The sequence below is a fragment of the Euprymna scolopes genome, chromosome 19, assembly GCF_053919585.1.
Source record: "Euprymna scolopes isolate OS-2025 chromosome 19, ASM5391958v1, whole genome shotgun sequence".
Lineage (NCBI taxonomy): Eukaryota > Metazoa > Mollusca > Cephalopoda > Sepiida > Sepiolidae > Euprymna > Euprymna scolopes.
In genome coordinates, this window is record NC_136500.1 from 16,011,181 (window position 1) to 16,024,558 (window position 13,378).

At 33.5% G+C, this 13,378-nt stretch overlaps 1 protein-coding gene across 1 annotated transcript in view; it reads left to right on the forward strand.

Moving 5' to 3' along the window:
• Positions 1-13,378, forward strand: part of LOC145303446 (DNA mismatch repair protein Msh2-like) — a 107,277-nt gene that overhangs the window by 73,516 nt on the left and 20,383 nt on the right. The window contains exons 21-24 of the mRNA XM_080144780.1: positions 879-943; positions 5,317-5,484; positions 6,586-6,677; positions 8,952-9,106. Of these exons, the coding sequence (XP_080000906.1) occupies positions 879-943; positions 5,317-5,484; positions 6,586-6,677; positions 8,952-9,106 (480 nt within the window). The remainder of the gene's footprint in view (positions 1-878; positions 944-5,316; positions 5,485-6,585; positions 6,678-8,951; positions 9,107-13,378) is intronic.

Sequence of the window (13,378 nt, forward strand, 5' to 3'; positions counted from 1 at the left end):
TGACCACTGTGCAAATATAAATATACTGCGTATATGAAATATGAATATGTACACATGTATTTATAAGTTGTATTAATAAATTTCTCACCTGCTTCAGCTTGTGTCTTTCCGTTACTTCTGCATTGTACCGCCTTCTACAATTCTATTTAACTACATACTATACAATGCTTCAAGCAAACTACATCCACCTCTTATATTTATTTATATCTTAAAAATTGAGCATGTAAAAAAGGAAGTTAATTTTAATTTTGTGCATAAAAAGAAGTAAAAGGAAATTGATTTTTATTTTATTTACATCTTGAAAAGGTTAACATGTGAATATAAGAACTTTTAAATTTTCTTTAATCATACCCTTCACTATATCAAAAATCTTGCAACAGTGAACATAAAAAGGAATTCCTTGACCTTGAACCCAACTGCCATTTATTTGGTCAATGCAACCACCAAAGGAAAAAAATTTGAAATTGAACTATTATTTGTCAACCTAAACAAATTTAAGCAAAATATTAGCACACATCCAGAATTAAAGCTGAAGTCATAAAAAACTGATATGATAAAAAAAAACAAAGATCAACTACTCGTAATTCAAGTCAAAAAAAAAAAAATGGTTCATGTCCAGAATTCCCAACAAAAATAAAGAAAACTTTGCATGATGTATGTATCCATGATGAAACAAAATTATCATACTCTAAAAATCACGTAAATTAATCAAGTAGTTTTATTTTTATTCTGGTTGATTAATTAATTTAAAAATTTCTATGAAAAGAAAAGTTCAGAGACTCCCAATATTAAAGAGCATTTCAGTTTTCAGATTAAATTGATGCATGGATTTGTTTTTTTGTTTATTCTTATATTCTTTTTTTTATATATCTATGCAGATAAACAAATGTTCCATATAATCACTGGACCAAATATGGGTGGCAAATCTACTTATATCAGATCGGTAAGTTATTTGGTTGGTTAGTTAGATGGTCTTTTATAACCATTTAGTTGTAAGACTTGTCTATATATTTATAATGGATTGAAAGAAACCCGGAATCACTCAGCTACATATACAATTTGCCACTAGAGACCAAGAAAAACGCATGTCAAGTTGAGAGAATCAGCAGAAAGATAAAACTACTGACTCCTGAAAGTATCCTGTACCTCTATAAGGCCACCATTCGCCCATGTATGGAGTACTGTTGTCATATTTGGGCTGGACAGGGTTCAAAAGAGTCGCCAACCTGATAGGTCCTGAACTGTCATCTAAGCTTTTTTTTTTTTTTTTTTTTTTTTTTTTTTTTTTTTTTTACATGAGGGTCACCACTTATCAAGGTCCGGAGGCCACTCAGGGATAAGGGTTATTGCGTGTACAGTAATCAATGAGATAGTATTGTAGTAATCATTAGTATTAAAGATTTGATAGAGTGTCTTACTTAAGGGGGCGGTTTGTCAGGAATTTGTTTATGTTGGATTTGAAGACATCCAAGTTGTAGTCAGGTGGGAAACAGGCGAATGGAAGAGAGTTCCACAATCGTGCACTTCTGAGAAAGAAGCTCTGTTCATGGAATCTACGTTTTGATTTAGGCACAGATAAAGAATGGGGAAAATTATTGACAGTAGTTTAAGCCAGATGGGTGTTTCTCGTGAAAGATTGGCGAGGGGGGACGAGAGATTGGAGCTCAGACGAGCACTTGCCATGGAAATAACGATAAAACAAAGCAGGCTCGCAACGTCTCTTCTGTGGGAGAGAGGCTGCGGGGAAGAGAAAAGGGCTTCCCCCACCAAACCATGAAGTCTATTTTGTACTCTGTCAAGGCAGGATAGGCTGTTTTTAGCAGCTCCTGCCCAAATGTGGCAGCAGTACTCCATTCTTGGACGTACTTGGCTTTTATACAGATAGAGAATTGCATCATTAGTGAGATATCTTCTGGAGCAGTAGAAGGATCCCACCATTTTCCCAGCGTCCCTGGCAACAGATTTGATGTACGTGTTCCATTTCAGATCAGGAGTAAAGGTCAAACCCAGAAGCTTGTCAAAACATGGAGCCTCCCCAAGACGAGAGTCATCCATTTCAATTGATGCCAAATAGGGATCAGAGCGTTGATGATGTAAAGATAGAAGCTTGGTTTTGGATGCATTAAAAGTGACCAGCCACCTCTTCCCTCGTTGTACCACGCGCTCCAGATCAGAGGAGAGAGAATTAGAGAGAACTTTGTCATTTACGGCCTTTGATGTGTTACCATAGATGGTCGTGTCATCAGCATAGATGTCAACGAATAATTTAAGTATGTGTTTTGGGAGATCATTTATGTAGATCAGGAAGAGAGTTGAGCCCAGGATGGACCCCTGGGGGACTCCAGCATTAATACTGTGGGCCTCTGATTTCTGCCCATCAACCACTACTCTTATGAACCTATCAGAGAGAAATGATTTAATGATTGAGAAAACATTTCCAGTAATACCGTAGCTGGAAATCTTGTGCAGTAAGCCCTTATGTCATACCTTATCGAAGGCCTTCAACATGTCAAGAGCAATTGCCCTGGAAAGGAAACCTTTGTCAAGAGATTCACTAATCCTATGTGATATAACCGTTAGCACATCTGCTGTAGATCTTGCAGAACAAAAACCATATTGCATGTCACTAAGAAGGTTGTTTCTGTTGAGGTGGTTGACTACTTCTTTATTTAATATGGATTCCAACAACTTACTCATAACACACAGGAGACTTATTGGTCTGTACTGAGAGGGAGATGACTTATCACCTGAATTCTTAAATACAGGGCATACTGATGAGGTTTTCCAGGGAGTCGGAAATCACTTCTCCTTAAGGCAGTGCTTAAACAGTTTTGTAAGTATGGGAGCAAGTTCTAGTTGAAGCTTTTTTAACACTATAATTGGGATGCCGTCAGGGCCAGTTGCTTTACTAGAATCAAGGTTCTTGATTAGCTTGGCGACCTCACGCACAGATATTTGTATGTTGCATTGCGTGTTGTCTATTATAGGAGGAAATACAGGGAGTTGATGGTCATTGTCGCATAGGGTAGAATTAGCTGCAAAGTTCTTGGCAAATAGTCTGGCCTTGTCTGATGCTGACGAGATGACCTCAGGTCCATTGATGATAGTTGGGATAGAACGCACACTTCTGTTCAAGATCCTGTTTGCTATTTGCCAGAACTGGTGGGAACCAAGCCGCTGCTCAACTACTTTGGATTTAACAGACTGAGCATATAGCTCTCTTGCATGTTTTATTACTCTTTTACAGTGGTTGCTGGCAGTCCTGAAAGCAGCTTTAGTCTCAGTACATCTATTAAGTTGGTAGCTATGGAAAAAGTGATTTCTGTGCGCGATTGACAAAATGTTGCATCCCTCAGTCTGTTCTACAAATACTTTAATGGTGAATGCTCTGATGAACTACAAGCATTTGTACCCTCTTGATGTGACTACCCCCAACAAACTCGACAAGCAGCTAAATCCCACCCCTTCACAGTAGAGATCCTTAGGTGTAAGAAAGCCTTTTACTCAAATAGTTTCTTCCCCAGAACTGCTAGACTTCAGAACTCCCTTCCGGGATTCTGCTTTCCCAACTGTACTGACATGCAGAAGTTCAAGTGTAATGTGAACAAACATTTTGCTACTCCTCTCCCTTCATAATGCCCCTGCAACTTATGTCCCCGATAGTAGCCCCTACTTCAAAGTTGCACTGTGCCTTGTTTGGGGTGAAAATTGATTAAAAAAGAAAAAGGGGAACTTTGCCATATTCAACCAGACATACTTTGGAAATGATTTGCTGCCTAAATATACATATTTTCTGATGTCAGAGGTCAATCTTATTTGTTATTCAAAATCAAGTTTTGCGTATCCATCTACATTCTAAACTGGCTTACCTTCCATGATACCGAATTCCAACTAGATGTTTTCTTTTTCAACATTCGTCTTTGTTATCAAAAAATTTTCTCTGAATGTTTCCTATTTCATAACCTCTACTTCTCTATGATAATTGCTTAGGTTACTTGATGATGCTTGAACGTGCTAATATATAACATATATATATATATATATATTTATGTGTTTATAATACAACTATTGAGCACTATTTTATAAATGTTGAAGTTTTATTGGATTAACATCTAAGAAATATAATTACCCCCCCCCCACACACACACACACACACGCACACACTTTGTTTTTATAAATCACTGTATCGGTGACTCAAATTTATTAGCAAAATATAGCGAAATGCAACAATGAACATCTGAACACTTTGTCCATGGCATCTTTGGTTCTGGACATTTTTTTTTTTATTATTGCTTTTTCACCCCAAACGAGACACAGTGCCACTTGTATGAAAGGGGCTACTATTTGAAACAAAATATGCAGGGATACTATGTAGGGAGTTGAGCTGTAAGATGTTTGTTCACATTACACTTCAACTTCTGCATGTTAGTACAGTCGAAAGCAGGGACCAGGGATGAAATTCCAAAGTCTAGCATTTTGAGAGAATAAACTATTTAAGTGGGAGGTTTTCTAGCATTTCAGGATCTCTACAGTCTAGTGGTGGGATTTTGCTGATTAGTTGGGGGGATTCAAGGGTTTGGCGTTTGTTAGAGCACCTTCCATTAAAATACTTGTAGAATAGGCACAAGGATGCCCCATATCGTTGATGGAACCTATTAGGTTGGCGACTCTTAAACCCAGTCTAAGAGTGAGACTAGGAGTAGATGCACCTGGCCAGATGTGGCAGCAATACTCCATGCATGATGGCCTTGTAGAGGTACAGGATGTTCTTAGATATCTGTTCCATGAAGCAGATTCATAGATGACAGAGAATGCTACTTTTTTAATAGACTGCTCCAATAGGTTCTATGGACACCATGACTTGGGTCTGGGGTGAAAAATTACCTGAAACGTACATTCAAAACATCTGCTGCCATTTAGCATTATTTGATCACAGCTTCCGGCACCTTATTTCACAGTGCAACGACCTGATCCAGAAAAACAGTGCCTTCTGACAATTTGGCTCAAATCATGTTGGGTACTTTCTCTGAATGTTCGTAAAGCCCTCTTTGTGGAGATGATGTGAAGCAAATCAGTTGAATGATGATGAATGAGTTATGAGAATTTGATTACTCGTGAGGTCGGGTTAGGGTATATCGGCATTGAATTTAATGATATGTTGTAGCCGCATGTTCTACAGATGGGAAGTGTTTGCAAATTCTCTCTGATGTTCAGCACATGAAAGAAAGAAGTTGTTTGCATCAGTGGTAGTAAGATGAGTCTCTAACCCTTTTTATGTGATTTCTGTTCTTGCAAATCTGTTCTTCCTTCTCACAGGTTGGTTGCATTCTACTTCTGGCCCAGCTCGGTTGTTTTGTTCCTTGTGATGAAGCTGAGATCTCAATTGTTGACTGTATCCTGGCTCGGGTTGGAGCAGGAGACAGCCAACTGAAAGGAGTTTCCACCTTTATGTCTGAAATGCTTGAAACCGCTTCCATTCTCAGAGTAAGTATCTCCCTATCTTGATTAACCTATGCTGTTCGACTCTGCCCATGACAATCTATTATTATGCCAATTAATGTTTGGTTCTGTAAGGTTTGTATTTAATAATACAAAATATATGCTAAAATACACTGTTCTTGTCCAGAATTCCTCCTATATTAAAAAACGAAAATAAACAAAAATTTGGATAATGTACATGTCTGTGCTGAAATGAAAATATCATATTCCAAAAATCACATACATTGATTAAGTAGTTTTAATTTTAAATATGCGCATCAATTTATGAGTGTATATGAATAATGGAAGGCTAATCATGTTTGACACACCAGTTCTCGTCAGATCATCGAAGTTATGCAATGATGAGCCTGGCCAATATTACATGGGTGACCATTTTGAACTTCCAGGTGCTGTATGCGCTCTCTTGGTATTGTTTCCAGTCATCCTGGACTTCTTGCCACTGGACTCCAGCAGTGCCAATTCAAGATAGGTGTGGTTGGGAATTGCACAACGCTTGCCACATAATTACACGTGCAGCTGCTTCTACAGGGGGTATCCTTTTTCTTTCAAGACTGAACGGCATCATCAGATGAGAGTCTGTCTTGTCTGACATTTTAAAAACCATCTTTAAAAAATGGAGATAATTCGATAATATTTTAAACTTGCAAGATTTTTGTTTTAATGCTTATGAATTCCCATTAATCGCTTAAAAATTATTTTCTTTATAAAAATAAAACTATTTGATCCATTTACCTGACTTTTGGAATATATTTTCATTTTGTCACAGGTATGTATTAGTTATCATGAATTTTTTTTTTTTTTTTTTTTTTTTTTTTTTAAAATTTTTCTTATTAGAATTTTTCCCCTCCTATTTGGATTCCATTTTTAGATGTCTCATATCACAACCATTATTATAAAACGATCTACAAGCTGTTTTTTTTTTTTTTTCCTCCTTTGTCTACTTTCAATACACAGTCCACAAATTTTTCATGTTTATATTTTTCCATCATTTTTTTTTTTTTTTTTCGGACAGATTCCACTTTTAGATTTATTGGTATCTACAATTTTTTTTTTTTTTTTTTCTCACCCTTTTTCTCTGCTTCTCAGTCTGCAAGCGAAAATTCATTAATCATTATTGATGAACTTGGTCGTGGCACATCAACTTATGATGGATTTGGTTTGGCTTGGGCCATTTCTGAGTAAGTCTTTTCAAGTGTCTTTTACTATTTTGATGTTAAAACCTTTATTTTTTCAGAAAATGTATTGACAAAATTGATTGAAAAACATGGGGAGAAAATGGTGCTTGCTCTTGAATTATCTCCAATAATAAATTTTTATTTATGGTTGTTTTTTGGGGGATTTTTGTTAAAAAAAAAAGAAATGGATGTTACATTTGTGATGACTTGACCTAGTATATAGCATTACATTACAATTTTGAATTAAATTGAAATTTTTTTAATTGATACTATAAAATTATAATATAAAATGGGTGTGTATTAGACTTGCACTTATTTAGGAAAACAAAAATAAAGAAAGACCTTTGTGGTTTACTTACTTGTCACGGCATGAAGATGTTATATAAAAAAAAAAAAATCACGGAAATTGATGAAGTTTTTTTTTAACAAATTTTAAAGTTTTTACTGATTAAATATATTTAGCAGCCATTAATGAGCCTTTGAATCTGGAGAGGTTGTTAAGGGGGAGGTAACCAATGATGAATTTTGAATTCAATCAAATATGAATACTTTTCTTATCAAACACATCCTAAAATTTGATTTGATCAAATTTGTGATTTTTGGAATAAGCCATCTTCGTTCCGTGATGTGTACGTATAGCATAAAGATTTTTCTGCATTTCTTTTACTTAAAGTTTTCATTAAAAATGCAAATCTAAATAAGCATCATAAAATTCAGAAAGTGTGCGGACAAAAATGGAAAGAAATGAAACAATACAATAAAAAATAAAATGATGTTTAGATATTTTTACTTTTGCTGGAAATATATTGAAGAAAACTAAAAAAAAGTTACTTTTAAAAATTTTCGTCAACATGGAGAGAAAACATTCGTTTCACATGCTGTCATGGCTTTTAGAAATTGACTTCCAAACTAACTTATCTCTGGCCAGGTCTTTATATATACCACTTTCTCCCAAGTCCATTCTTATCACTTGCTGCCATGTTTTTCTTTGGCCTTCCTTTGCCAGCTGACCTTGCCATCTCAACTGTTTTACATCTACTTCTAACCACAGACATTTTTCAATGTGACTAAACTAACAGTCTCCTGTTTTACACACCTCTCTCTGTTATCCAGATTTAATTTTCCTTTGATGTCATCAAATCTAAGCCTGTTATTAAGACTTACATTATGCATTCATTGTATTATTCTCATGTATTTTTCGCCATGCAACACCTATCCTCATTAAACCAAGTTTCACTTCGACACTACACATTCATGCCTGATAAATTTAAAAACGTAAGCAGAAAGAAACTAATTCATCAGCAATTTTTTAAATTTAAAAAAAAAAATCGTGTGCCCCTCATAAATTTTAATTTGCTTCAGATTTTTCTGAAAATAATTATTCCGGCTAAAAAAATTTTTACAGTAGACTTATTTTTTTACACTTATTCACCCCAAACTAGACATGGTGTCACTTGGATGTAAAAGGCTATTATTTAGAACTATAGCTTCAGGGACATGATGTAGGAAGTTGAGCAGCAAGATGTCTGTATATGTTACATTTAAATTTCTGTATGTTGATACAGTCAGAGAGCAAGAAGAGAGAATTCCAAAGTTTTAATAATAGTTAGACATGAATTTAAAGTGTTTTTAGGGAGTGTATTATGGATACAAGCTCTCATTTGAAAATTAAAATATATATACATTGAATTTGCTCCATAGTTAGGTCCAAATTAAACAAGATTTCCTGAATTTCAATTTAACAAACCTTAAGCTTAAATTTTACTCATTTTCTAGAATTAAAATGGATTTTGATCAAAATTGGAATAAAGATTCTAGACATAGGTTTAGTAGCATTATATGTTGATTTTAAAAACTTTTCTGCTCAAGTAATTTTACCGTTTCTGGAATGATTATTCCTATAATCTGTGTGTGTGTGTATATATATATATATATATACATACAATGTATGTATATATATATATACATACAATGTATGTATGTATATAAACAAACAAGGCCATTTCAAAGCTAAATGCTTCTCATCAGAAGAGGGGAAATCAGCATTATACAAGAGTAAGGGCAAGAAAAACAACACGGATTTTAATTTTTTTTTTTCTCTTCTGATGAGAAGCACTTAACTTTGAAATACCTTAACCTAAAGAGGTTTCCATGCTTCATTTCCCTTTCACATATTGTAATCACTCTCATCGTTATTGACATGATAATATAATAAAGTTTTAATATAACTAATTATTACCTCGCTATCTTTTTTTTTTATATGAATTTTTATTTTAGGTACATTTCGACAAAAATCAAGTCATTCTGTCTTTTTGCCACTCATTTCCATGAACTGACGGCCCTTTCTGATGAAGTGAGCTCTGTTAACAATCTGCATGTTACTGCATTAACAACAAACGACACATTAACGCTTTTGTACAAAGTGAAACAAGGTAAGAAAACAAAGCGTTTGTAATTTTCTTTGCTTTTTTGTTATTTCCCGACAATCTTTGACTCGACTGCCAAATTACAACGTTCATTTTTTTTTTTTTTTTTTTTTTTTTTTTAATTATAAAATTTCTCATCTTATTTTCACTAAAAATGTTTTCGAACAAGTGAATAATCATGAATGTAATATCACTTTAATTATTAGATCAAACCTGCTCAAACAGTTGTCGATAATAGCATGAAGGCACAACTGTCTCATTTCAACCATTCACGCACATTGAATTTCCCTAATGATCGAGAGATCAAACTATATTGATCTTTTAATAAACACATTTTGGTATTTAGAATTGCACTTATTTTGAAAATTAAAAGTTCAGAAAAACGTTTATGGTGTACCTACTTGTGTTACCTGTCCCTTCTCATGTAAGTAAGAAGGCATACTAGATAAGTGAAAATGATATTAGGAAAAGGCTAGAATCGAACTCTGTAGGCAAGTGTTAAAGATAATGGAAATTAGAATCTTAAGGATTTTAGTCCATTGTTAATTCTATTAAATAGCTAAATATTGTTTATGTCGGAAAAAGAGTCGATTGTCCATTCTTTTAGAAATCTGGATATTAAATATGTCAGTTCAAAGAATGGACAATGCAGGTTAAAAAAAATATTGTTTAGAAATAGGTTAGATATTAAACAATTAGAATTGAGGATTCTTTGTTTGCCAAAAGTGTGTTCGGACAGACATTTGTAAATCCACGTGAAAGTCACGTTGGTAAACACTTCTAACGTCATAGACAAAGGAGATTTCTCAATATAGGATCGAGGGTTTGAAGTTAGAGAGTCAGTCAGCAGAGATCAAGAGGAGAGGCTCTTAGAAGCGAAGAGTAGACCATGTAGTCGAAAAGGCTTGAGTTCCTGACATCACCGATTGGTCGATTGAAGAATAAAGAAACCAACTATGTTTGTTCGTGTTATGTTTCCACCAACGTGAAAGGTAAATCAACAATAATGTACTCCCCTCCTTATAAGAACTGTTGTATCAATAGCTCCTAGTGCGTATAAATATGAAGTCACCTAGAATCATTCCAGTCTGTTATAAATGTCTTCCCGTCAGTATTGTTATCACCATCGTTATATATGTGCTCCTATAGGAAAATACAGATGGAAACCTGCGATATTGTGTGCTTTTAAAGTATGCTGCACATAACGGCTTCAAGCAGATAAGTCTCGACACAATGTATTAAAAAGGCAACTATTGGAGAGGATACAAGAATTCCTATATGTGATTTGCCCATGGTCAGTACCATGGGCAAATCACATAAGAAGGGAGAAAAGTAAAATATGCCGTAAATACGTAAGAAGAAAAAATATAACCATATATATATATATTTTTTTTTTTTTTTTTTTGAGATGAATGTATGCAGGATATCCCTGTTTTAGGATCTTGGACACTGATGGAAAAAAGAAAAGAGAAAATCACAGAAATTCTAGCCATAGTTAGAATTCAGTGTGCAAGTAAGAATTTTGGCACGGTGGATGGGGGTTATTTAGTTAAGGGTGATGTTTTCTAAGTCTTTGTCGAGTTCTAAGAGTCCAAGCAAGGAAATCCGAGTGAGTCAGTGTGATGAAAAGGTGTATCTTGATAATTAGAAGCCAATCACAAAGTTTTAAGTCGATGAACTTTGTATGTCCCAAAAGAAATAAAATAGTTAGAAAATGAGACAAAGCTCTAATTAGTAGAACAACCATGCAAAAGAAAGGATCAGGACACATTTGGACGAAGAGTCGTTGAATTGTTGAAGGGATAAAATGGAACCTTGGTTATGGCATAAGGGTGGCTGAATGCAGCAGCTGATATGGATCATAGGAGGTACTACCCTACACCCAAAAGAAATATGCCAGGGAGATCAAATAAATTCTCATCTAAAAATAATTATGGAGTCAGTTGGAAAAGGACTGACTAAAGAATTTTTTTTTTTATGGTGTCTGATCTTTCTTAACCAAGTGGTTGTATGGATATAGAGAAAAAATGTACTGGAATTTCAAAATGCATACACTTGTTAAAGAATGTTACATTCCAAAAAATAACAAAAATTGATCAAGGATTTGTTTAAGAAAATCAAATTTTACAATTTTTAGCGATTAAGAATTTTTAGAAGAAAACAAATAGCTAAATTGAGTTGTCCGCTCTTGAATTTAAATCAAATATGGCAACTGGTATCTCTTGCATAGAGCACATAATAAAATTTGATTTAAAAGAAAAATACTTGATCATCATTCTGTGACAGATAAAGATTTTTCTGCATTTTCTTTTAATTTTCTAATTTCAATTCTAAATAAACACCAATATTTTTAAAACGGATTAAATACAATTTGATAATAATGCAAAAAATATGTAATATTTCATTCACTGAAATTGTCAATGCAAATTATTTTTCATGAAAAGCAAATAAAACCCTACATTGAAGAAAATCCCTTTTTTTTTTCTTTTTTTTTTTTTTTTAACATGCAGAGAGGTATGTAATATTGTGCACACTAAATTTGAAAAATGTCAACATTTTTGGTCCAGAATTCCCCCTATATTAAAAAAAAATAAAAAATTTGTATGTATCAGTGACAAAACAAAAATATATTCCAAAATCATATAAATTGATAAGTAGTTTTATTTTTAAATAAGAAAATCAAATTTTCTGAGTATCTGAATAACCACAATTTTGAAAAATTTCTTGAGAAAAAAAAAGGAGGATGACTCAATAGTTCAGGTTTTATTAGATTTATGTTGTAATGTCCACAAATTCATTAATCACTTAAAAATGATTTTCTTTATAAAAATAAAACTACTTCATCAAATTGTGATTTTTGGAATATGCTGTAAGGAAGAATTCTGAACAAGAACTTTTTTTTTTTACATAAAAATAAATCGTCTGTTTGATAAATTAGGAATCTAACTTGAATTAGAAAATTGGCAAGAAGAATAATTCTACACTTATAAAGAGAAAAAAATGTATACATTCAAATGTCATCAAAGTAACTCCAAAACAACAAATAATTAAAAATTGATTTTTCTTTTTTACAATTTAGTATTTATATTTTTGTCGTAGTTATTTTAATTTAAAAATAAAAGAAAACTGGGTTTTGTTTTTCATCACAATGGCGTTTTTTTTTTTTTTTTTTTTTTTTTTTTTTTTTTAGTCAAAGCTTTATCTTAAGAAGGGCTGGTGCTGAGTTAGACTAAAAAAAATTAGTTTACCTTTTTTTTTTACTGTAAACAAAAGTATATTTTTTTAAATCTATTTCTGCATTATTTTGTTGACAGCTTCCTGATTTCCAAATATTTTCTAGACTAAGGCTATTTTAATTTTTGTTCCACTCCAGAGTGCCCCATTTTGGAAGGATTTTCCTTACATTAAAAACCGACATTATAAATTTATAAAATAATACATCTTTAATTTTAGAAAATAAAACTTTTGGCTTCCGCACTGAGGCAGAGTTGACAGAAAGTCAGTTTTTAATGTCAGGAAACTCTTAACTGCCAAAAAAAAGAGGTACTTTGGATTCGAACAAAAATTAAAATTATCTCAGTCTAAAACGATTTCTGTCTGGAGAAGAAAGATAGTGTAGTATCAGAACACCATAGTATACTTTGCTTCTAGCAAGGATAGTTTTGAAAACGGTTTTGTGTGCTGCTTAAGTACATTTTTAAAGGAGTCACCTCTTATCAAGGCCCAAGGGATCACTCGAGAATGAATAAATACACAGTAGCCATTGAGTAGTAATTGTTAATGGGAATTTAGTAAATTGGATTACTTAAAGGGAGGCTCATCAAGAACTTGTTTACTTGAAGGCAACCATGTTGTAGTAAGATTGAAATCAGGCAAGCTGAATAGTTTTGCAGGCGGGCAGTTCTAAAAGAGAAGCTTTGTTCTTAGAATCAATTATTGATAGTGGTTTTAGCTAAATAATTGTTTTTTTTGTTTTTTTGTAAAAGTTGGGGGAGGGGCATAGAGTGGAGCTCGGGCGAACACTTGCTATGAAAATAACGATAGAGCAGAAAAGTGCTAGAAAAAATTGAGAAGACATTTCCAGCTATACCCTGGTGCTACCAGATCAAGCTGTCTATTGGCTTCCTAAGACAAAATGCACCTACATCGATTTTCTGTTTTTGTTTTCTATTTTCTTTTGTAAAACTTAATTATGTTCTGCAAAAACAAAAAAAAAAAAAAACGCCTCGTTCCCCTTCGCCTCGACACTGTCGGTGAGACATTAGAACACACAGACTC